This window comes from Pseudophryne corroboree, chromosome 9, assembly GCF_028390025.1.
Source record: "Pseudophryne corroboree isolate aPseCor3 chromosome 9, aPseCor3.hap2, whole genome shotgun sequence".
Taxonomy (NCBI): domain Eukaryota; kingdom Metazoa; phylum Chordata; class Amphibia; order Anura; family Myobatrachidae; genus Pseudophryne; species Pseudophryne corroboree.
Genome location: NC_086452.1, coordinates 389,066,046 through 389,092,577, shown reverse-complemented (window position 1 = coordinate 389,092,577; position 26,532 = coordinate 389,066,046). Strand labels below are relative to the sequence as shown.

Here is a 26,532-nt window from a genome sequence, read left to right as displayed (position 1 = left end):
TATAGCAGAGGTAATCCCAATATTTAAAAAGGGTAGCAGAATTCATCCTGGTAACCATACACTGGTTAGTTTGACATCAATTGTGGGGAAAATATTGGAAGGAATATTAAAAAAATAGGATACAAGAGTACATGGATACCTCTGATGTTATTAATAGGAATCAGCATGGTTTTGTAAGGCACAGGTCATGCCAAACTAACTTAATTAGCTTCTACGAGAAAGTAAGCAAAAATCTTAACCAGGATAACGCTGTAGATGTGGTCTACTTAGATTTTGCAAAAGCCTTCAACTCAGTGCCTCACAAGAGGCTCATTTTCAAACTAAGAGCGCTCGGCCTACAGTAGGAAACACCATTTGTACTTGGGTACAGCAGGTGGTGGTAAATGGGATGTTTTCCAACTGGGCCACGGTATTCAGTGGAATACAGCAAGGGACAGTACACAGGCCACTACTGTTCAATATATTTATTAATGACCTAGGAATAGGTCTGGAAAGCACGGTATCAATGTCTGCAGTTGATACCAAACTATGTAGGGTAATTAACTCAGCCAAGGATTCAGAGTCCCTACAGAATGACTTACTTAAACTGGAAGTTTGGGCAACTAAATGGAGAATGAGGTTTAACATACAAAAATTTAAAGTTATGCACTTTGGAACTAAAAATAACCATGCATCCTACAAATGAAATGAAGAGAGTGTAGGGGAAACGGTAATAGGAAAAGTTTTGGGGGTGCTCATTGATAATAGACTTAACAACAGTACCCAATGTCAGAGTGCAGCAACAAAGGCAAATAAGATATTCAAGTGCATAAAACGGAATTGAGACAAGGATGAAAGTGTAATCCTACCATTATATAAATCATTGGTGCTGCCACACCTTGAATATTGTGTAAGTTCTGGGCACCACACTTTAAAAAAGATATACTAGAGCTGGAAAGAGTTCAGAGACAAGCTACAAAATTGATAAAGTGGTTTGAGACACTGGAATACGAGGAAAGGCTTACTAGGTTAAATATGTTTACACTTGAAAAAAGGCGTCTAAGAGGAAACATAATGAATATATATAAAGGTACATTACATGGAGATATTAGGCTATTTGTTTATTAAGAGATCTCTACAACAGACACACGGAAACCCTCTGAGGTTAGAGGAGAGAAAATTTCATACCCAAAGAAGGAAGAGGTTCTTCACAGTAAGGGCAGTATGGATTAGGAATTCTTTACTAGAGAAGGTTGTAATGGTGGACACAGTCATTAAATTTAAGAATGGGTTGGATAAATTTCGAACTGAAAAAAAATATGCAAGGATATAGCATTTAAAATGATTGTATTGCATAACTACGGGTATATCTGGTTATTTACAGAATAGTATAGGATCTAAATAAAGGTTGAACTCGATGGACAACTTGTCTTTTTTCAACCTTATTACTATATTGTTACTCTAGCACACTATGGAGTTTATTCAGGTTTGTTAGCAAACCAAAAAGCACACTAATGGGCAAAAACACGTTGCACTGCAGGTGGAGCAGATGTTACATGTGCAGAGAGAGTTATATTTGGGTGGGTCATATTGTTTCTGTGCAGGGTATATACTGGCTGCTTTATTTGTATACTGCAATTTAGATTTCAGTTTGAACACACCCCACCCAAATCTAACTCTCTCTGCACATGTTACATCAGCCCCATCTGCAGTGCACATGGTTTTGCCCATTAGTGTGCTTTTTGGAGATGCATGAAGACACACTAATACGCGCACAGATGGACATATACCTATATTAGCCTATGTTAGTCAATAGGATGCCGCAACGAACGCACATTCGGATGATACTGCATTAGCCCTATAGGGGCTCATTCTGAGTTGATCGCTCGCTAGATAGTTTTAGCAGCCGTGCAAATGCTATGCCACCGCCCACTGGGAGCGCCTGCAAAAAATTTTTGGGTAGTTTCAGAGTAGCTTAAAACCTACTCAGCGCTTGCGATCACTTCAGACTATTCCGTTCCGGATTTGACGTCACAAACCCACCCAGCGTTCGCCCAGCCACGCCTGCGTTTTTCCTGGCACACCTGCGTTTTTCCGCACACTCCCTGAAAATGGTCAGTTGCCACCCAGAATCACCCACTTCATGTCAATCACTTTGCGGCAAGCAGTGCGACTGAAATGCATCGCTAGACCCTGTGCAAAACGACATCGTTCGTTGTGCCCGTATGTCACGCGTGCGCATTGCGACACATACGCATGCGCAGAACTGCCGTTTTTTAGCCTGATCGCTGCGCTGCGAACAAATTCAGCTAGCGATCAACTCGGAATGACCCCCATAGTCTCCTTAAAGTTATCCTCTAATGTTTAGTTTAATTAATCCAATGATCACATTATCATAATTTTGAACGTCAGGGACACATATGAATATGTGACCAGTAAATATTACTTACTTGTAAGTGAGCTGCTCCGGACCTACAAATAGGTTCACACGGGTCAGGCCAGTGCGGGTACCGAGGAAAGCTATTTCAACGTCTTTGTCTGAGTTTCTGAAAAAGATTCAGGTAACAATCAGGTCCCATTTACGTGGTACTGACGGGTATCCAGCATCCATACACTCTACAAGGAGCTGTTCTTAGCGTGAAAGAATATTGAAGAAGATGCACTAGTAACCAGTGCCTCATTTCTCTGCGAGACCACCAGTTCCCTGGTATCTCACTGTTATCACATCTACATAATTGTCCATCCCATAATGCTACCTTTGTGCCTTACTGTATCGATAAGTAATGTCATTGGCTCAGCAAATTCACAGGTTGTATTCATGAATATTGGTTCATCCAACAAAGTAGTGCCTCTACCATGAGAGTGATAGGTAGACGTAATAAAAGTATGTGATTGCTGAACTAAATATTACACTTATTGGGGAATTCAATTGTCCATGATAACTGTCATTTTCCTTGATTTGTTACCATTTTCCGTGATTTTTTTTTTAGCCCCCTTTTTTTACACCCAAAAAAAAAGTTTCGGGTGAAAAGTAGAGATGAGCGCCTGAAATTTTTCGGGTTTTGTGTTTTGGTTTTGGGTTCGGTTCCGCGGCCGTGTTTTGGGTTCGACCGCGTTTTGGCAAAACCTCACCGAATTTTTTTTGTCGGATTCGGGTGTGTTTTGGATTCGGGTGTTTTTTTCAAAAAACACTAAAAAACAGCTTAAATCATAGAATTTGGGGGTCATTTTGATCCCAAAGTATTATTAACCTCAAAAACCATAATTTACACTCATTTTCAGTCTATTCTGAATACCTCACACCTCACAATATTATTTTTAGTCCTAAAATGTGCACCGAGGTCGCTGTGTGAGTAAGATAAGCGACCCTAGTGGCCGACACAAACACCGGGCCCATCTAGGAGTGGCACTGCAGTGTCACGCAGGATGTCCCTTCCAAAAAACCCTCCCCAAACAGCACATGACGCAAAGAAAAAAAGAGGCGCAATGAGGTAGCTGTGTGAGTAAGATTAGCGACCCTAGTGGCCGACACAAACACCGGGCCCATCTAGGAGTGGCACTGCAGTGTCACGCAGGATGGCCCTTCCAAAAAACCCTCCCCAAACAGCACATGACGCAAAGAAAAAAAGAGGCGCAATGAGGTAGCTGTGTGAGTAAGATTAGCGACCCTAGTGGCCGACACAAACACCGGGCCCATCTAGGAGTGGCACTGCAGTGTCACGCAGGATGGCCCTTCCAAAAAACCCTCCCCAAACAGCACATGACGCAAAGAAAAAAAGAGGCGCAATGAGGTAGCTGTGTGAGTAAGATTAGCGACCCTAGTGGCCGACACAAACACCGGGCCCATCTAGGAGTGGCACTGCAGTGTCACGCAGGATGTCCCTTCCAAAAAACCCTCCCCAAACAGCACATGACGCAAAGAAAAAAAGAGGCGCAATGAGGTAGCTGTGTGAGTAAGATTAGCGACCCTAGTGGCCGACACAAACACCGGGCCCATCTAGGAGTGGCACTGCAGTGTCACGCAGGATGTCCCTTCCAAAAAACCCTCCCCAAACAGCACATGACGCAAAGAAAAAAAGAGGCTTTTTACTGATATTTGGTGTTTTGGATTTGACATGCTCTGTACTATGACATTGGGCATCGGCCTTGGCAGACGACGTTGCTGGCATTTCATCGTCTCGGCCATGACTAGTGGCAGCAGCTTCAGCACGAGGTGGAAGTGGATCTTGATCTTTCCCTAATTTTGGAACCTCAACATTTTTGTTCTCCATATTTTAATAGGCACAACTAAAAGGCACCTCAGGTAAACAATGGAGATGGATGGATTGGATACTAGTATACAATTATGGACGGGCTGCCGAGTGCCGACACAGAGGTAGCCACAGCCGTGAACTACCGCACTGTACTGTGTCTGCTGCTAATATATAGACTGGTTGATAAAGAGATAGTATACTCGTAACTAGTATGTATGTATAAAGAAAGAAAAAAAAACCACGGTTAGGTGGTATATACAATTATGGACGGGCTGCCGAGTGCCGACACAGAGGTAGCCACAGCCGTGAACTACCGCACTGTACTGTGTCTGCTGCTAATATATAGACTGGTTGATAAAGAGATAGTATACTCGTAACTAGTATGTATGTATAAAGAAAGAAAAAAAAACCACGGTTAGGTGGTATATACAATTATGGACGGGCTGCCGAGTGCCGACACAGGTAGCCACAGCCGTGAACTACCGCACTGTACTGTGTCTGCTGCTAATATATAGACTGGTTGATAAAGAGATAGTATACTCGTAACTAGTATGTATGTATAAAGAAAGAAAAAAAAACCACGGTTAGGTGGTATATACAATTATGGACGGGCTGCCGAGTGCCGACACAGAGGTAGCCACAGCCGTGAACTACCGCACTGTACTGTGTCTGCTGCTAATATATAGACTGGTTGATAAAGAGATAGTATACTCGTAACTAGTATGTATGTATAAAGAAAGAAAAAAAAACCACGGTTAGGTGGTATATACAATTATGGACGGGCTGCCGAGTGCCGACACAGAGGTAGCCACAGCCGTGAACTACCGCACTGTACTGTGTCTGCTGCTAATATATAGACTGGTTGATAAAGAGATAGTATACTCGTAACTAGTATGTATGTATAAAGAAAGAAAAAAAAAACACGGTTAGGTGGTATATACAATTATGGACGGGCTGCCGAGTGCCGACACAGAGGTAGCCACAGCCGTGAACTACCGCACTGTACTGTGTCTGCTGCTAATATATAGACTGGTTGATAAAGAGATAGTATACTCGTAACTAGTATGTATGTATAAAGAAAGAAAAAAAAACCACGGTTAGGTGGTATATACAATTATGGACGGGCTGCCGAGTGCCGACACAGAGGTAGCCACAGCCGTGAACTACCGCACTGTACTGTGTCTGCTGCTAATATAGACTGGTTGATAAAGAGATAGTATACTACTAATATTATATACTGGTGGTCAGGTCACTGGTCACTAGTCACACTGGCAGTGGCACTCCTGCAGCAAAAGTGTGCACTGTTTAATTTTAATATAATATTATGTACTCCTGGCTCCTGCTATAACCTATAACTGGCACTGCAGTAGTGCTCCCCAGTCTCCCCCACAATTATAAGCTGTGTGAGCTGAGCAGTCAGACAGATATATAATATATATATAGATGATGCAGCACACTGGCCTGAGCCTGAGCAGTGCACACAGATATGGTATGTGACTGACTGAGTCACTGTGTGTATCGCTTTTTTCAGGCAGAGAACGGATATATTAAATAAACTGCACTGTGTGTCTGGTGGTCACTCACTATATAATATATTATGTACTCCTGGCTCCTGCTATAACCTATAACTGGCACTGCAGTAGTGCTCCCCAGTCTCCCCCACAATTATAAGCTGTGTGAGCTGAGCAGTCAGACAGATATATATAATATTATATATAGATAATAGATGATGCAGCACACTGGCCTGAGCCTGAGCAGTGCACACAGATATGGTATGTGACTGAGTCACTGTGTGCTGTGTATCGCTTTTTTCAGGCAGAGAACGGATTATAAATAAAAGTGGTGGTCACTTGTCACTATCAGCAAAACTCTGCACTGTACACTACTGAGTACTCCTAATGCTCCCCAAAATTAGTAAATCAAGTGTCTCTCTAATCTATTCTAATTCTAAACGGAGAGGACGCCAGCCACGTCCTCTCCCTATCAATCTCAATGCACGTGTGAAAATGGCGGCGACGCGGGCTCCTTATATAGAATCCGAGTCTCGCGATAGAATCCGAGCCTCGCGAGAATCCGACAGCGTCATGATGACGTTCGGGCGCGCTCGGGTTAACCGAGCAAGGCGGGAAGATCCGAGTCGCTCGGACCCGTGAAAAAAAACATGAAGTTCTGGCGGGTTCGGATTCAGAGAAACCGAACCCGCTCATCTCTAGTGAAAAGGCATAGGTTCTGTGATAACTTCATAATAAGTTGATCAGTTGTTATTTCGTTGCCTAATTTGCGACATAAGATTAATTATTGGGCATTTTTGTTCGGAGTCTGCTGAAGCTCCGGGGAAAAAAAATGCCAATAATAACAGCCACGGCCGCTGCTTTGGGGGTAATTGTATAGCCCTGCAAGATCAACTGACTGTACCCCTTAATATAGCTATAGTTTTATATTAAATGAAGTCTGTTTCATAGCATGCTATTAGTGTGAAGGGATGAGATCATAACTTCTATCAAGAGGTGTACCTATGCATAGGCTGGGCCTTTGTGGTTGCCTGGGTGTGCAAGGCACTCTTGCCGATAGTCAGCATGGTGGCACAGTGGTTAGTATTACTGGTTGTGGAGCTAGATTTCTCCATGATGAGGACCATGTTATGCTTCCCCATTTCAGCTGTTTGTGCCACTTAACCAAATGTTTCATTTATTATAGGAAAACTGCATTTGTTATGACGGAGAAAGTAAATACCCCATCACACAATTCTTTTTAGCAAAATCTTCATTGAAAATGAAGGGTAACGCTAAACAGTATACAGTAATTCACATTCGTGTTTCATACATTTACTTTAAAATATCGTTGCATTGGTGGAAATGTCCATTTTCCCATTCTAACATTTTAAAACCAAGATATTATGTTTCCTTAATCAAGTGTAAGAAGCAACACATGTAAGAATCATTTCTGCAGGTGCAGAATGTGGTGCTGCAGACAATTAGAGACGTAATCAGAAAAGTTGTATATAAGATATTTAAATGATCTTCAAGCAGTGAAAACATACACAAAATATGTAGCTTGTGCCACATTTAGCTGCAAACTTTTGTGAGTAGTACTGGTGGAATTTGGCCCTAGGAGTTCCCAGTCCTGCTGCATCCCAGAGCAGGAGGAATAGATTATCGTCCCAACTCTATTCATAGACTATCAATTCTGCCTATATACAACCTAACAAATACAACATACCGCCCAACATGACCCTCTCCAGGAGGGACAGAATGCTCTGCTCCTGGACTTCCCTCTTAATGTATGCTTGCCATCACCTGTGCTGGAACACCTTTCTTATCCATTAACCTTTTCAAAACAGGTGCCGGCAATCATAAATAAAGAGAAAAGTCCAGCAGAGCAGTTTGTCCCTCCTGGAGAGGGTCATGTTGGGAGAGATGGGTCTTCAGGTCTTCTAAAGTTCTGTATTTATTTCATAGTGTACAACAAAACAAGGTAGAAGATGACTCCAGTGACCCAGGAGTGTAATCTGACAAGCAGTCTATTCACACTGTTCTGTTCCAGGCTAGCTTCCTGCAGAAGGAACATAAGTCACTCTGCAAGAAATCGGAACTTGGAAGGAGATTGAGGTATCAGTGCAGAGAATTTGTTTCAGTGCCGAACTTCCTTATTCTACCCTATACATTTCCATGGTGCCTGCAATGCCAGAATTCACCCAGCAGCAATGGATATACCCCTATGATTGAGCCTAGATGACCAGATAGGTGCTTTTATATATTAATTACATGTCTATAAATTCTTTGGTTACTTACTATACCAACCATATACAACAATGGTGATGCAGAGTTACATGCAAACCAAACACATCTCCAGTGTGCTGTAATGGGGTGTTCTCAATTAAGCTAAGTTCCCGGAGGGCATGTCGGTGATTTGTGGGCTATGCACAGTCATACGTGTAAGTATGTCTCTTCTCAGACACATATTTTGCATCTAGTACAGGGCTGGTGCAATTGGTGGCAGATAATGATGAAGGATATGGAACCAAGCCTACAGATTAGGTGAGGCCTGGCCACAGGGATGGGTTCATCTCTGTATATAGGCGGATACAGGCATTTAGTTCTGTACTCACAATGGGCCTAATTCAGAGTTGATCGCAGCAGCAAATTTGTTAGCAGTTGGGCAAAACTATGTGCACTGCAGGGGGGACAGATGTAACATGTGCAGAGAGAGTTAGATTTGGGTGGGTTATTTTGTTTCTGTGCAGGGTAAATACTGGCTGCTTTATTTTTACACTGCAATTTAGATTTCAGTTTGAACACCCCCACCCAAATCTAACTCTCTCTGCACGTTATATCTGCCACACCTGCAGTGCACATGGGGGGTCATTCCGAGTTGTTCGCTCGGTAAAAATCTTCGCATCGCAGCGATTTTCCGCTTAATGCGCATGCGCAATGTCCGCACTGCGACTGCGCCAAGTAAATTTGCTATGCACTTAGGAATTTTACTCACGGCATTTTCATCGTTCTGGCGATCGTAATGTGATTGACAGGAAATGGGTGTTACTGGGCGGAAACAGGCCGTTTTATGGGCGTGTGGGAAAAAACGCTACCGTTTCCGGAAAAAACGCAGGAGTGGCCGGGGAAACGGGGGAGTGTCTGGGCGAACGCTGGGTGTGTTTGTGACGTCAAACCAGGAACGACAAGCAGTGAACTGATCGCAGATGCCGAGTAAGTGTGGAGCTACTCAGAAACTGCTACGAGGTGTGTAATCGCAATATTGCGAATACATCGTTCGCAATTTTAAGATGCTAAGATTCACTCCCAGTAGGCGGCGGCTTAGCATGAGCAAATCTGCTAAAATCCGCTTGCGAGCGAACAACTCGGAATGACCCCCATGGTTTTGCCCAACTGCTAACAAATTTGCTGCTGCGATCAACTCTGAATTACCCCCAATGTGTGAGCATTTATGTAAGATTTACTTCTGCTTGGCCCCAGTATGCTAGAGGGGTTTTTGAACTGGCAGATGATAATTACACTATTTATAAATTTGTATAAAAACACTGAAAAATGACAACACAGACATGTTTATGTACCCACAATGCTGGAAAGCCTTTCATTGAGGAAAAACCCTTGCTTGCTATCCTTTCTCCACCATTAATAACAAGTGCAAAAATCAGCGATAATAAAAACCTCCAGTGCTTTCCTATGGACAGGAACAGCCGTCTGGATGGTCCGACTTTCTCAGTTGCCACTTGTTTGAAGTCCAGGATGGTCTCCCCACTTTTTCATGCACTTCTCCCACGTTGCATTTTGTAGTAGAGTCATGCAACTTTGCCGTGACTGTGGTGAATTGGCATTTCTAATTGGTTCTTGCATTTCTCAGCTGTGCGCATTGACGCCATGAATGGGAATTTCATAAAACAAACTCACTGTTGCAAACTTGCACCTAATTGGATTGACTTCATTGACTGTAACTCTATCATCTTGTACGTTAATTACAGAGACGGTCATACTTATGCAGTTATAGGGTAACTATGGAGAAATACAGAGAAATACTGTACATATACTCACTCTGATTTGTTCAGTGCCAGGCTGGTCCAGTATGCTTCCAGCGGAGCGCTGACTACAGCATCAAACAGAACCTCCTGTATTAGCTCTTTGTCACCTGCCCCCGGAAGACACAGGATATAATGAGAGTCGGCAACATGCTTAAACATTTTACTGAGTGACACGTGTGACAAATATGAATCTCAGAATTCAGAACCAATTAATTGAAATGTGAGCCGGCATGGAATGAAGTCGGAGTTCAGCGGACGTGCGGAATGCCGACTAAACTCAGACTTTTTTTTTTAAAGGGGCAATCATGTACAAGGCATGATTGCCCCTTTAAAAAAATTTCAGAGTTCGGCCGGCATCCTGGACGGCCGCCAAACTTGGACTTCATTACTTCCTGCCGGTGATGTTTGAGAGAACCTGACAGATGATTAAAGTAAACGGGTTCTGTATAATAGCTCGATAGTGACCATGTCAACGTTAGAAAGTTGTCTTAGTGTAAAAGTCGACCGACAATGGGGGAGATTTACAAAAGCTGCTAATACAGATGTGGTGGTGTTCCCATAGGACCAGAGTCTGTTATTTTTTAGAATGCAATAGACAAATGATAGCTAAAAACTGTTTGATAGCTATGGGCAACACCACCACGTCTGTTTTAGATGCTTTAGTAAATCTACCTCAATATGTTGACGTGTTCAGCATGTCGACACTGATGAAATAGCGACATGGTCATAATGACGATAATCCATTTTTTAGATATCCCTAACCCTAATGCTACCCTTAACCTCTAATCCTAATTGCTAACCATAACCTCTAGCAGGTTAAGGTTAACGGTTATGGTCAACATTTTCACTATGTGGACATAATTTTCACTAAGGGAACATTTTGTCCATGTTGAGATTTTCCAGATATCAACATGTTAAATGTCAGCATTTTAACCATGTAGACATCATACCTGTCGACATTCTGGTGTCAACATCATGAATGTCAAGATACTGACTGCATGCCAAGTAAAGTGTTGTCATTGTCAGCAAAATTCTTGATTCAGTTTTCCTAATATACGACAATGATCGAATCATTAGGTATTAGTGATTGAAGTGTTAGACACTTATGTACACTGACGGACTGGGGCCTTAATTTGGCGCTGGCAATCGTGAACGCGCGTGCGCGAGTCACAGGGGTGTGTCGCACGACATATGGGGGCGTGCCGAGAGTCATGGGGCATGGACTCGTGGCACGCCCCCATTACCATGGTGACGGTTGCTGGGGAGCGCCGCGAGTCCAGGGGCGTGGACTCGCGGCACGCCCCCATTTCCATGGAGACGATGGAACCAGAGAGCCGGAGGCTGCCCTGTGCGCGGCCTTCCCGGCTCTCTGAGTGACCAATTCGGCCCACCTGCCCATTGGCCCTTCTGGCATGTGCCAGAAGTGCCAGATGGCCAGTCCGGCCATGCTTATGTACCTCATGTCTCACTAGTTTCAAGTGATGTCACATGATGTGTAGTGATGAATATCAGAGGAGGCACCAGGGTCGGTGACATCCAGTGCAGTAAATCCTCATGGTTGTGTCGATCTCCCCTTCAGATAATGTTGTCTCGGATGAAATCAGGAAACATGAACCATGTGACATACTATATGAACCGCGACGGCAGGTGGGGGGGGGGGAGAAAGGCTCAGAACACAGGAGCAAAGTGTAACATGCAGTGACGTGCGGCGAGGTGAGTCAGAGCCTTTCCTGTCATACTAGCGTATACACCAGAGCAGTGGTTTCCAAACTATTTTGAATCACGGCGCCCTAGAATATCAGAATTTTTTTCACGGCACCCCTAGGCCATAAATCTCTTATTGAGAAATGTAGAAAGAAATATTACATCAAGTAGATGGCGTTTATATGTCACCCTTAAGGTCAGTTGTGTGGTGAGTGACAAGATTTGCTTCTGTTTGGCCACATATTTTATGACTGGGAGCCACCAGCACTGGTTTTGCCTATTATAATGACCATGAATAATTTGAATTGGTCCTGGACCACCAACCCAGGGCACCCCTGCAAGTGTCCCGAGGCACCCCAGGGAGCCACGGCACACAGTTTGGGAACCTCTGCACCAGAGTTTTGACTGTATAAAGTATATGAAAAATACAAAGAATATATTAGAAATCTCTTCTTTATATTATTCTAATTATTTTTATAGTCAAAGCTCTGGAGCAAACAGTCTATGGCAGGTGCGCTTATCTTTTCTGCACATCTCTGATCAAAACTCACCTAATTTACAGCAGTATATAGTGCTACACCTGTATATAATGCCCACATGAACCCTTGGGCTCATATATTGTTTGTAAATCTAGCTCTGGAACTAGCCAATGCCCCCTCAGCCATTTACCTCACTGCACGTCTCTGGTAACATGATGACCCAAAGTATAGCCTCGCGGGCTCGCTTCAATCGCCACGGAATCGGGCACGGTGGCTCACTCACTACAGGTTACTAGAGGGAATAGATGTTAATGTGGATAGTAAAAATAATAGCCCACTGACCTTGTTTTTCCCCCTGTCATCACGGTTCACATGGTATGTCCCATGGTTCCTGTGGTCTCATGACATCAGAGGCTGCATTGTCTGAAGGGGGTTTAGCCTTACCATGTCCTCATGGCAAGAGGGGGCATGGACTCGTGGGAAGCACATGTTTACTACAACCAGGGGGTGTGGCCCAAAAAGAGGGTGCATGGTCTCATGGGAAGCCCATATTACATCATCCTGGGGGTACGCTCAGATGTCCCTGAGGAGATGCTGGGCTGCCGCCTGATACTTTGGCTGCACTGCCAGCTTCTCTTCAATGACAGGAGCTGGGCACTGCACAAGATTGTCACAGTGCAGCACCAGTCTCCCTGTCACTGCTGAGGAGCCGACATTGTGGTGTCACCCGCTGGAAGGGTGATACCCAGATGGGGTCCACACCCCCCACAGCCCTATTGTGACACCTCTGATGAATATTGGTTTAGTCCACAAAATGAGTCCACATCTTCCCTTTAACTAAACAGATCACTGAATGAATCTAATAATCACAAAAGATGATCAGAAAATTGAACATTACAGTACTTTCCTTATTGGTATAGAGAGAATAAGGAATCAGTGGTAGTGGAAGGAAGGGAATTGCTGCCTTTTAAAGATGTAAATGTGATGTTTGCCCCTATATGGGGCAAAGGGAAGGGTATTGTGGGGTTTCCAGTGAGAAGTTGTGAATAGAAGGCAAGTGATAGGGAATGAAATAATAAGTGTAATAAAAGCTAGTGAGTCAATTTGGTAGCACACAGTGTAAACATCTAGGGTTGGAGTTGGTGTTGTTACAGATATACCCCTACATACAGTTTATGGCCAATGCCAGATCTGAGCACAACAGTGATTCCCCATCCAATCTGTACTTACATTGTAATAATGGCTCTTTTCCTGTGAGGTATTTCTTTATAGCTTTTAACTGAGAGAGATGCCGGTGTTCCGGTTGCAGGTCAGTGTTGCAGTAAGTCCTACAAATAACACATGATTAGTCTGACTACAGTATGGACCTTATTCAGTAAGAATTGCAATTTCTGCTAAAAAAGCAGTTGCTGCGATAAAATAGTGGCTGCCCAGAAATAAAGAAAAAACGCTCATTGCAGAAATTGCGGCTGCATCGCAATATGCGGGCTGATCGCTAAATCATACACAATTCCCGGAACATCGAAGATTTTTTCTATCTGCGCCAGGCAAGGTCGTCCACAATTCTTGCGACACAAGAGTCTAGAAGTGGTCATCGCTTACATCAGAGGCCCTCCTTAAAAATGCCTCAGCACATCCGCGGTTTTTTTTTAGACACACCAGGGAATGGCAGGTTAAACAGCAGCTGCATTGCGATCACAATGTGTATGCAATTTTTGTCGCTATTTTTACTCTCGCGTGTGTAACGTGAATGCTGCGCTTGCGCAGTCATTTGATAATCGTCCAGATTGCGATTTCCAAATTTTTAAATCCTTACTGAATGAGGTCCTATATTCTGTATGTCACAGGTTCTCAAACTCAGGCTTCAGGACCCCAAACAGTTCACGTTTTCCAGTTCTCCCCACAGAATCACAAGTGAAATATTGAGCTTTTTCCTGTGGATCTTTTAAAATGTATCAGTGAGTAATGACTACACCTGTGCAGAGCCAGATTAGGGCTATGGGGGGCCCGGAACACTTCAAATGGTGGGGCCTCTAACAAGGAGGCAGGTAAATTTTGTGTGTGTGTATATATATATTGTGACAAGAACACTGGGATAGTGTTTGAGGGCAGGTATGTTTGTCCCAGGTTCTTGTCTTACATGTATTAGAAAATGAAAACTTCTAGGAATATGTTTTGTTTTGTTAGAACCTTTTCAGTTTGTTGGAAAAGCTGGGTAATGGCCCTGAAAGAGAGATGGGGCAAGTTCCAGACATTGGGCCCAGTTCGGGTCTTTGGCCTCACAGAAGGCTAATCAGGCTTTCAGCTGTGTAAGAGTGTTATAGAGCTGCTGGCCTGATTAGGGTGTGCAGACTGCCTGGGAAGACTGCAGGATCTCTGTGAGAGAAACACGCTTCCTGAAACAAGTGAGCTATACAGTGTTTGCTGGAGAACTCTGTGTTTTTTGTTTGAGAACTCTGTGTTTTTTGTTTTAGTGATAGTTAGGAACATCTTGTGTTTAGTTAGTGCCGGACAGGCAAGGTATTTTCTTTTGGTATTTGTTTTATTTTCTGTACAATAAAACTGGCTGGGGCCAGTTGTACCAGAAACTGGACTTGTGTTGTTCCTCAGCTGCTGCGTGCTGCCATATACCCCCGGAAACGGCACCTTGCACCCTTACAGTGTTACAACACACACACACACACACACACACACACACACACACACACACACACACACACACAATATAACTATATATATATATATATATATATATATACATACATACATACATATACACACACATACATATGCACAGTGTATAAACATTTACAGGTTGGGTATCCCTTATCCAAAATTCAAAACTACAAATTTTTTGTTCCCCCTACTTAGATAATGACACATGTATATGTATATTATATATCTATATATACACATAATATATAGTATATATTATCTCAGTAGGGGACCCAAAAATGTGGGATTTTGAATAAGGGATACTGTATGTATGTATGTATGTATGTATCTATCCATGTATGTATCCGGCGGTCAGGAGACCACTGGTCACAATACCTATGCCGGGATCCTGCCTCCTAACAATCCCGATAGTCGGCAGTGGACACCCACGAGTGGGAATAGAACCAGTGGTAAGTACAGCAGTGGGCTTCATTGCGCTCGCCATCCCCAAGCCGGGATCCTGGTGTTGGTATGGTGACCGATCGCACTTACCATATATATATATATATATATATATATATATATATATATATATATAGCGTCTTGTCGGCGGCACTCCGGAATCACAAACGTACGACAACAGGTTTGCAGAAATAACAACGTTTCGAAGTTTATTTACTCCGTCTTCAGGTTATCATAACCTGAAGACGGAGTAAATAAACTTCGAAACGTTGTTATTTCTGCAAACCTGTTGTCGTACGTTTGTGATTCCGGAGTGCCGCCGACAAGACGCTACATATGACCCGCTGCCATACGGGTTAGGAGGGCACCGGTTAGTAACATTCTGTTGTTTGGGAGTGCTGCTGCAATCGTTTATGTATATATATATATATATATATATATATATATATATAGTCCTCTTGAAACTCTCCTGGCAGAGAGAGTAATGCGCGGCACTGCAGGATTTTAAATAGCTGGATTTTATTTCAACGTTTCGGGACCCAAAGTCCCGTCGTCAGGAAAAAATCATACAAAGATATGATTTTTTCCTGACGACGGGACTTTGGGTCCCGAAACGTTGAAATAAAATCCAGCTATTTAAAATCCTGCAGTGCCGCGCATTACTCTCTCTGCCAGGAGAGTTTCAAGAGGACTATTGATTTTTACGAAGGCACGCAGGTACTATATTCAATATTATGAAGAGTGCCGATTCAGCTGCATACCTATAAATATATATATATATATATATATATATATATATATATATATATATATTCCAATCTTGTAAACGCAAGGTGTTATCTCTTGATAGAACCTCTTTACTTAAAACATCTACTGCATCAGTAGTCCCTAGTAATAGATTGAGATGGGTTAATAATTATAACGTGGCTTCCCCTTTAATTAACTAAACAGTTATGGCCCGTTGTTAAAAGTGATCCGAAATTAAATTTAATGGACCATGAGGTAATGTCATGCTATACCAGGGGACGTAATCTGAAAGATATCCTGGTTAAAACGGATATGTCTACGCTGAGCAACTCTAATACCTTTTTGTTAGGGAAGCTCTGTACAGGATGTTTTAAGTGTATGTGCACTACCTGTCAGTTCCTTCTCACGGGTAATACGTTCCAGCACCCTCATTCGGGCAAAACTTTTAGGATACTTCATCATTTCACCTGTAACTCCTCATACGTCGTGTATCAAATCATTTGCCCGTGTGGCATGAGTTATATCGGTAAATTTAAGGAACGTATGGGGAATCACAGGAGTGCAATCCGAGCAGCTTTAAAATCAGGTACAAGTGACCAGCCGGTAGCGCGGCACTTTGCGGAGTTCCATCATCCTCTATCCAGTCTTAGGTACAGGATGATAGATACTATTCCTGTGTCTTTTAGAGGGGGTGATCGTTCGTCACGTCTTTTAAAATGTGAGGCACAATGGATTTATAGATTAAATGTAATCTCCCCATATGGATTAAATGAAAGCATATCGTTTGCTAATTTATGCTGAACTGGTTATTTATATATTTGATATTCTTTATCTCTTTTTGATGTGGCTTTGATCAAGATTGATTAAGGCTGTGTTGTTAAGTTAAATTTATGTATTGATCGTATGTTTTTTACAGTACTCTTTTGCCTACTGCTGTTTATATGTCGCCATGGTAATGATATACGCATTAGCACGCGTCTCTTCTATGACGTCAGCACAGTGCGGCGACGGGGCGGGTGCTCAGTCCCAGCCCGGGAGCCGTCATTTTCTTGTTTGATGAGCACTATAAAGGTATGTTTTATGTCTATGCATTGTAATCCTGATGACAATATTTTATATATTGAAACGTTGATTGAAAGTATACAGCTTCCGTCTGTCATTTATACTGCCAATACGCCTGAGTGCCGCACCAGCATATATATATATATATATATATATATATACACCCTTTTGTGGCTGGCACTCGAAAAACCTCCAAGGGTTAACTGGCTTTGGTGCCCTCCAATGAGGTTTGCACCTCCATGTATATAGCAGATATAGAAGGCGGCACTCAGAGACTTGACTTGTGCAAAACAAACTTTTAGTGCAAAAACTGCAGGTTACAGCATCAACGTTTCGGGGCACGTAGCCCCTTCATCAGGATAACGATGAAGTGGCTACGTGCCCTGAAACGTTGATGCTGTAACCTGCAGTTTTTGCACTGAAAGTTTGTTTTGCACAAGTCAAGTCTCTGAGTGCCGCCTTCTATATCTGCTATATACATGGAGGTGCAAACCTCATTGGAGGGCACCAAAGCCAGTTAACCCTTGGAGGTTTTTCGAGTGTCAGCCACAAAAGGAGATATAGATATATATATATACAAACACACTTTACACATACATACAAACACATAATGCCAACATGACATGCCAAAAGGTCCAATTTAACAGCATGATAAAAAATAAAAAAAATACGGCCAGCTTACTTTTTTTCTCTGCAGCTGGCAGGCTGCTTGTGACCCAGGAGAGTGAGACGCAGAGAGTGAGAGCTCGATCCTCCACGCTGCCGCTGCTGTTAGGTTGCCAGGGCAACCTATAGGGAGCCGCTGGAAACGCACACCATTGGACAGCTGAGCCGTCGTTCAGCTGTCATGTACTTCATGACCCCGCCCTCCACACACCTTGCTCAGGTAGTCCATTAGGTGTTGCTTGCACGGACCAGAGCGGTTTTTTATCTGGCTACAAAATCCACCGAGAGCGACCGCTGGACGTCACGTCTCTATAGCCAGCTATTTCTTCCAGTGATCTTCATCCCTCCCCGCCGCTGTGTGGACGTGGGCATTGCAGGACGGATAGTCGGGGACGCCCGACTCTCGCCCAGCCCACTGGAGAGGTAAAACCATCTACGTCTTACACCTAACTGCTGCTAGCACCCAGACCTTTGGAACTCTCTGTGCACCTGGCAATTAATCCTTGCTATGGCTATTTAGCCTATGGAAAACGGACACTCACTAATATTGTGTCCTGAACTTGCCAATAACGCCTTTATGGAAAATATATTTATATCCTGAGCTTTTAAGGTGTGTTCATCTCTATGTGATTGGTTCATACATGTTCATTTATTGCTTTTTTAATCATATTAAATATTGTTAATTATCCACGTCTGCTCTCTTATATATATATATATATATATATCATCTCCTGACACACAGCACAGCCGTTTTTTCTTTGTTCTGTTGTACTTCTGTGAGGTACCGGCGCCGCTGCCACTGCTGTTAGGTTGCCAGGGCAATCAACAGGGAGCCGCTGGGAGCGCAGCGCCACAGATCAGACGTCCGATCTGTGTGCGGGTAGTGGAAGGCCTTTTTAAAGAGGGGGGCCCGGGGTACATACCCCCTGGGCCACCCCCTTAATCCGGCTCTGCAGCTGTGCACATGCTAGGTGATCTGGAAAATGTCAACTGTGTGGGATCCTGGGAATTGACTTTGAGAACCACTGCTCTATGGGGGTAATTCAGACCTGATCGCTGGGCTGCTAAAATTGTTGTCCTGTGTTTAGATAGTTGCCACCCAAGGGGAGTGTATATTCACCGTGCAAGTGTGCGATCGCATGTGTACGCCGAGCTTCTAAAATTTCCTGTCAGCGGACAGCTGCAAATCCGTTTGCACCTCATTCACAATTGAATGATTTTTCCCCTGTGTGCAGTCTGTGCGCAGCCCAGGACTTACTCCTACAGTGCAATCAGAATGGACTGATCGGGGCCGGAGATGACATCACACACCCTCTCGGAAAACACTTGGGAACGCCTGCGTTTTCCCTAACACTCCCAGAAAACGGTCCGTTACCACCCACAAACGGCCTCCTCCTGCAAATCAGCATGTGTGCGTTTAGAATTTAAGAACCAGCCTGTCGCTGACCGGCGATGCCTGTTGTTGTTTGCCGGCGCGCATGTGCATTGTGGTGCATACGCATGCGCAGTTAATCGCTGATCGCCCGCTGTGCGAAAACGCACAGCAGCGATCAGGTCTGAATCACCCCCAATGTATATAACAAATACTGACAGGTGTACCTACCACTCATCAGCCAATGAAACATCGGGATGTTCTAGATCATGTAAACCTGGAAACAGAAAGCAAAATATCACAATATTATAACAGCAGTTTGTATTACTGTAGCACAGTATATTATTATATACAGTATTTGGGGATTATTGAGGAAGCATTGTATAATCAAAGAAATCTAAACAACGTAATTGTCATACTGCCTCACAGTATAGATTACTCCATTATATTTACTATTATATTATTGTTTAATAGAAAAATACTGTACGCTTTATAAACAAGTTCAGTAAAATATAAGGCCTATATAATTCTTCATATCATTCCCTCCCTGAGCAATGATAATTTCTCAAAAATCACTCTTAATATTTGAGTGGACCTATTTACCTGTCCCACCATGCACTCTCATGGGGCTGGAAAGGAGGCCTAGCATGGGCATATTAAGAGCTTGAGCCAGATGTAATTGAGTCTGAGTTTGCCCGACGTGCGAGATGCCAGCCAAACTCGAACTTTTTTAAAGGGGCAATCATTTACAAGGCATAACTATGCTGGTGATCTGTCTGAACCCACTCTACTACAAGCTCCACTTCATGCTCATCAACCAGTATAACAGTGAGCACGGCTGTACTATCACTTGTTTTATAAACCACACTGCCTGGTTAAGCTAATTGGACTTGTCCTTGTCTATTATAGTTCCGCTGGTGTGTACATTAGGGATGCGGTCAAATTCCCGGCAGTTGGGATCCCAGTCAGAAGAAAGACAGCGTGATCCCAATGGTCAGAAACCCAAAGGATCCCAGAGGTAAGTACGGGGGGGGGGGGGGGGGGGGGGGGTTGGAGTTAGGGTTATTCACTAGGGGGGAGGGTTAGAGTTAGGCTGCAGGAGGGTGAGGTTGGGGTTATGCTGTGTGGAGGAATGATTTGGGTTAGGCTGCGGGAGGGTGTGGTTAGGCTGCAGGAGGGGGTGGTTAGGGTTAGGCTGCGGGAGGGGGAGGTTAATGTTAGACTGCAGGAGGGGTGGGTTAGACTTAGAGGTAGGGTGAAAATACTTACAGAGATCAATAGGGATTCCGCTGTCAGTCTTCTGACTGTCGGGATCACGACTTGCAGGATTTCGTACCCAACCCGTACATTACCAATCCACCAACTGTACACACATTTCCAACAGAACCATCTCTGGTGGTCTGACAGAGCATAGTTGCCGACATTCTGGCTCAGCATGGGCATGGTGCAGCAGGTCGGCTCAGCATGGGGCGTGGCGCAGCACAGGAGGGTGTGATGGGGAGGAGCAGGGGGCGTGGTGTGACACAGGGAGGCATGATGGGGGAGGAGCAGGGGTGTGGGAGGGAGATTGCATCATCATGCCCCCTGGCTTTGCTACACTATGTTGAGATTACCGCAGGGGGCACTTTCCCGATGACGCAATTTGTGTAATTGGCACCCCCAAATCGAGGGGTCTGAGTGTTCCCTTGGGGCTGCGGGCCCTAGGCTGCCGGCCGGAAGACTTGCAAACTTTTCCGGGTGGCTGGGAGGAGCACCCGATTTTCGGGAGCCTCTCTGACATTCCGGGAGAGTAGGCAAGTATGTGACAGAGTAACAAATGGATACGACAAAGCTATGAGATACAAACTGTAGATAAGTAGTTAGTTTGGATTCCTATTACATAGGCAAATAACCTGTAAAGTGTGTACATGAACAGGAGGAAGCAAGATAAGTGGCAATTTTGCTGATATTCGGACCTGATGGTAATCTAGTAAATTTGGTATTCCCTGTTGGTCTCCCATCCAAGTACTGACCAAGCCCACCACTGCTTAGCTTCTGAGATGGGACAGTATCGGACGTTAACAAGGTGGTATGATAGCAGATGATACAGGGGTCATTCCGAGTTGATCGTAGCTGTGCTAAATTTAGCACAGCTACGATCATTCACAATGACATGCGGGGGGACGCCCAGCACAGGGCTAACCTGCCCCACATGTCAGTGCTGCCCCCCCCCCCCCCCCCCCCCCGCAGAAGTGCAAAGGCATCGCACAGCGGTGATGTCTTTGCACTTCAAGAGTAGCTCCCGACCAGCGCAGCTTTAGCGTGCTGGGAGCTACTCATCGCTCCCTGGCCCGCAGCGGCTGCGTGTGATGTCACGCAGTCGCTGCAGCCCACCCCCTGTTCCCACGAAACGGCGGCCAAAAGCCGACATTCCGCCCCCTCCTGCCCAGCGATCGCCTCTGCCTGTCAATCAGGCAGAGGCAATCGCAGCCCTGCTACGGCCTTCGGCCGTCTGGCATGCGCCGGCGCATGCGCAGTAGGGATCCGTTCGCTCTGCTGCGTCAAAAAACAGCGAGCAAATGGGTCAGAACGACCCCCGATACAAGTAGAGCAGTCACTCCTGGATCACTGATGAGAGATCATCTATTAAAGTAATTGTGAAGGAAAAAGTAGGACGGAAAAATAGGTGGATCTGCTGCAAGCGTTAGGCAGAGGCGGGTGAGTGTAATAGTGTCCCAGACACTGATGTTGCTCTGGATTGCTAGTGAGAGTCCACATAGAAAAAGGGGAGGACATTGAGTACCACCCGTGGGTGACAGAAAAAGTGCCTCAAAAGGGATAGTGTGGGATACACTCCTTGATGGATAATTCAAATCAAGGGTACCGCATAAGGAAAAATTGAAATTGGGAATAAGGAAAAATTGACTTTCCATAAAGCCACTATGTGGCTATATAGATACCTTGTATCATGTAACACACTAATGTATACAGATGTTAAATCCTGAGTACCCAAAAAAAATGCTGGTAACCAAATTACATTCAATTTCTAGGAGCATATATATTTTATTATTATTTATTTATTACCAGTTATTTATATTGCGCACACATACTCCACAGCACTTTACAGAGAATATTTGGCCATTCACATCAGTCCCTGCCCCATGTGGAGCTTACAATCTATATTCCCTACCACATGTACAGATGGAGCCGTGCTCCTCTGAAGTGGCTCCATCGCAGGCGTCACGCCGGGAGTGCACAGAGATGCTCTCCCATTCTAGTGAACGGGGCGCGTCCCTGTCACGGGCGCGCACGCACACCTGGATGGAGACGCCTGTAGTTGCTGGACTCCATCTGTACATGCACACACATTCACACTATGGTTAATTTTGTTGGGATCCAAATAACCCACCAGTATATTTTTGGAATGTAGGAGGAAACCGGAGCACCCGGAGGAAACCAACGCAAATACGGGGAAAATATACAAATTCCACACAGTAAGGGCCATGGTGGGAATCGATCCCATGACCACAGTGCTGGGAAGCAGTAATGCTAACCATTACACCATCCGTGCTGCCCGATATATATATATATATGCGTGCACAATTTGGAAGATACACCATTGATTAAGCATACCCCATATATAAAGGTATTTGCATTTGAAAAAAGTGCCAGAATAACGCTGGTAATAATAACAGCCTTCAGGATGTACTACAGGATTAGCTTGCTGTTCACCAATATCAGGGCAAAAATGCCCAATGATGATTATGTCAGAATCAGCCTTGAATGCAATGTAAGATCAACCTGCCATTACCTGGTGACAATATAAACATAAAGGATAGATCTCAATTCACTGATGTTATAATAGGAATACAAGATTGGACAAAATGGTTGCTATAGATAACCCACTAGGGTATATTGTGCAGCTGCTAGATGTGAGTTATACTTAAGTGTCCTGTGTGTCCCAGCACGATGTCTGCAGTAGCGGCAGTGGGAGCGACAGAGCTTAGGAGGTCCAGTGGTCCCGACTTCGACGGTGCAATGGCAACGACAAAGACAACGGAGGGCTGTATGTGTGCAACAGCGGCGGTGGGAGCGGCAAGGCTCAGGAAGTCCGGTGGCTCCGGCTGTGCGGGTGCAGCGGCAATGGCAGAGGCAGCGGAAGACGCGTTTCGCCCGCGACTCGTGCTTGGTCACTTCCCAGAGAAAGGCCTGCTCACAGTAAATAGCCATACACTGGAGCTGGGTGCAGCGTGGAGGAGGTCTTTGGAGGCAGGGGTAGACGGACTGTAGGGAGGGAGGAGGTAGAGCAGCCAGAAAGAGGATTATCTCCATCCTGACACTGCCCGTGGTAAGACTAGAAGGCAGACGTACTGCGAACCGTGACCCAGTACATTGACTGGCGCCTCTCAAATATTTGGAGAGGTCGAGCTGCCTCCTTGCCCCCTACCCCTAATTCCGACACCTATGCTAAGGTAATTGGAAACATCAGCCATTGGCAAATGAGGAATAGTGTCCAAGTGCCTAAATCTATAAAATGGTGTCAATGAGTTTTGAATGAGTCTTTTTTTTTAATTGATATTTTGAAAATGTCTATTATATTTGGGATTCCATGAACAATTCTTCATTAAAAGTTTCTTGCATTATAACACCTACTGTACTAAGTATTTCACTGCTTTATATCTTAATATGGCAATAGAATGTCATTGTTCTATCGCTGTCTAGTGCCGATATTTTATTTCTGCAAAGCTATCAGCATGGCAGTCCCCACTCATGTTAATAAAAATAAAATGTATAGAAACAAAAATAGAACTTCAGCTACTGCAGAGCTTATTATTCATGTATTATTATTTTTTTTAACGTATTTATTTATTACTTTGTACGAGCAAACTTCGTGAGGGGAATATTTCTTAGGAAAGATCAAACATGGAATTTTCTTTTAAGAGAGACAGATATTGTCGGCAGATGTTTCCGAGGTATTGCTGTAGCCCTTACTAGGGGGTACTGGCCAAATTTCTTTCTCCAGCGGAATCCACCAATTTGCTGTAAGTAATCTGGCATCTGATAAGATGCACAGGTTATTAGGCACAACATACAGTATGTCATGCATTTATCAGAGGCATTACTGTTACTAAGATTAAGTCATGCAATAGGTGGGAAGCTATCACAAAACTTTAACACGTTGTCAGTAGACTTAAACAGGGCCTTTTCCAAAATGGTCTTGATAAATAAAAATATGATTTATCAGTTACGTAAAGAGTAATCCAAAAATCAAAATGTAAAATGTTAAAAACCAAAAAGTAACTGGAGCCACTTACCATTAACTCCCGCATACAAGACTTCTCCCACGCTGCCCCTAACCAATGGAACGCTCTACCTCGTTCTGTTAGATTCCCCTCAGCATTTTGTGTTTAAAAAGCTCCCTCAAAATTTACTTATACACCCTTGATGGGATGCAGTCAATTTGCCGGCAGTCAAGATCCTGGAGTTCAGGATACCAACGCTGAAATCCCGACAGACTATAATGCCGCCAGCCGGAATCCCGTCACACCAGGGCTATTCCCACTCGTGGACGTCCACGACACTCAGAGTGGGAATAGATCCTGTGGCTACTGAATCTACAGTGTGGCGAGCGCAGCAACCCCACAAGGGCACTCTTAGTGCTTGCCCCATTGCCTGCATTCTGGCGGGCAGGATGCCACTGTCGGGATCTGGACAGAATGTAATCTCTCATGAGCAGGGCCCTCCCTCCTGATTGTTTTATCACTTCCCTTAAGTCCACTATGTCAGCCAACTTGTATACATTATTAATATGCCAACATTTGTAACTATATTTATTTGTTGTTCTGCTACTTTGTTTACCATGTTCTGTGTCATTGCTCTGTATGGTACAGTGGAAATCTTTAGCACCACTAAATAAAGGCGGTGGCCACTGGCTAACGAATAGGGTGGGAAGGGTTATGGAGGGAAATGTGGCCACTAATGTAGGAGGGATAGGAGATTATAGATGATGATGATGATGATGATGAGTTTAAACTGAATCGTGTAGGGCAGTGGTTCCCGTAATTGGTTCATAAGTGAAATAATTTGCTCCATCTGTGGATCTTTTAGAATGTGTTACTGAGTAATGAATACACCTGTACACTAGAGATGTGCACTTGAAATTTTTCGGGTTTTGTGTTTTGGTTTCGGTTCCGCGGCCGTGTTTTGGGTTCGACCGCGTTTTGGCAAAACCTCACCGAATTTTTTTTTGTCGGATTCGGGTGTTTTGGATTCGGGTGTTTTTTTAAAAAAAACACTAAAAAACAGCCTAAATCATAGAATTTGGGGGTCATTTTGATCCCAAAGTATTATTAACCTCAAAAACCATAATTTCCACTCATTTTCAGTCTATTCTGAATACCTCACAATATTATTTTTAGTCCTAAAATTTGCACCGAGGTCGCTGGATGACTAAGCTAAGCGACCCTAGTGGCCGACACAAACACCGGGCCCATCTAGGAGTGGCACTGCAGTGTCACGCAGGATGGCCCTTCCAAAAAACCCTCCCCAAACAGCACATGACGCAAAGAAAAAAAGAGGCGCAATGAGGTAGCTGTGTGAGTAAGATAAGCGACCCTAGTGGCCGACACAAACACCGGGCCCATCTAGGAGTTGCACTGCAGTGTCACGCAGGATGGCCCTTCCAAAAAACACTCCCCAAACAGCACATGACGCAAAGAAAAAAAGAGGCGCAATGAGGTAGCTGTGTGAGTAAGCTAAGCGACCCTAGTGGCCGACACAAACACCTGGCCCATCTAGGAGTGGCACTGCAGTGTCACGCAGGATGGCCCTTCCAAAAAACACTCCCCAAACAGCACATGACGCAAAGAAAAAAAGAGGCGCAATGAGGTAGCTGTGTGAGTAAGATAAGCGACCCTAGTGGCCGACACAAACACCGGGCCCATCTAGGAGTGGCACTGCAGTGTCACGCAGGATGGCCCTTCCAAAAAACACTCCCCAAACAGCACATGACGCAAAGAAAAAAAGAGGCGCAATGAGGTAGCTGTGTGAGTAAGATAAGCGACCCTAGTGGCCGACACAAACACCGGGCCCATCTAGGAGTGGCACTGCAGTGTCACGCAGGATGGCCCTTCCAAAAAACACTCCCCAAACAGCACATGACGCAAAGAAAAAAAGAGGCGCAATGAGGTAGCTGTGTGAGTAAGATAAGCGACCCTAGTGGCCGACACAAACACCTGGCCCATCTAGGAGTGGCACTGCAGTGTCACGCAGGATGGCCCTTCCAAAAAACACTCCCCAAACAGCACATGACGCAAAGAAAAATTAAAGAAAAAAGAGGTGCAAGATGGCATTGTCCTTGGGCCCTCCCACCCACCCTTATGTTGTATAAACAGGACATGCACACTTTAACCAACCCATCATTTCAGTGACAGGGTCTGCCACACGACTGTGACTGAAATGACGGGTTGGTTTGGACCCCCACCAAAAAAGAAGCAATTAATCTCTCCTTGCACAAACTGGCTCTACAGAGGCAAGATGTCCACCTCATCATCATCCTCCGATATATCACCGTGTACATCCCCCTCCTCACAGATTATCAATTCGTCCCCACTGGAATCCACCATCTCAGCTCCCTGT

General features: G+C 44.4%; 1 protein-coding gene across 6 annotated transcripts in view; it reads right to left on the bottom strand.

The window, feature by feature from the left end:
• The window catches only part of CACNA2D3 (calcium voltage-gated channel auxiliary subunit alpha2delta 3), a 2,000,770-nt gene that overhangs the window by 513,687 nt on the left and 1,460,551 nt on the right, over positions 1-26,532 (bottom strand). For all 6 annotated transcript variants that reach the window (XR_010186941.1, XM_063940834.1, XM_063940836.1 and 3 more), the window contains 4 exons: positions 19,147-19,192; positions 13,182-13,279; positions 9,782-9,875; positions 2,430-2,525 (listed from right to left, as the gene is read on the bottom strand). Coding sequence is in view for 5 of the 6 variants with exons in the window: in XM_063940834.1 (XP_063796904.1) it covers positions 2,430-2,525; positions 9,782-9,875; positions 13,182-13,279; positions 19,147-19,192 (334 nt within the window). In the remaining variant the exon portion in view is untranslated. The remainder of the gene's footprint in view (positions 1-2,429; positions 2,526-9,781; positions 9,876-13,181; positions 13,280-19,146; positions 19,193-26,532) is intronic.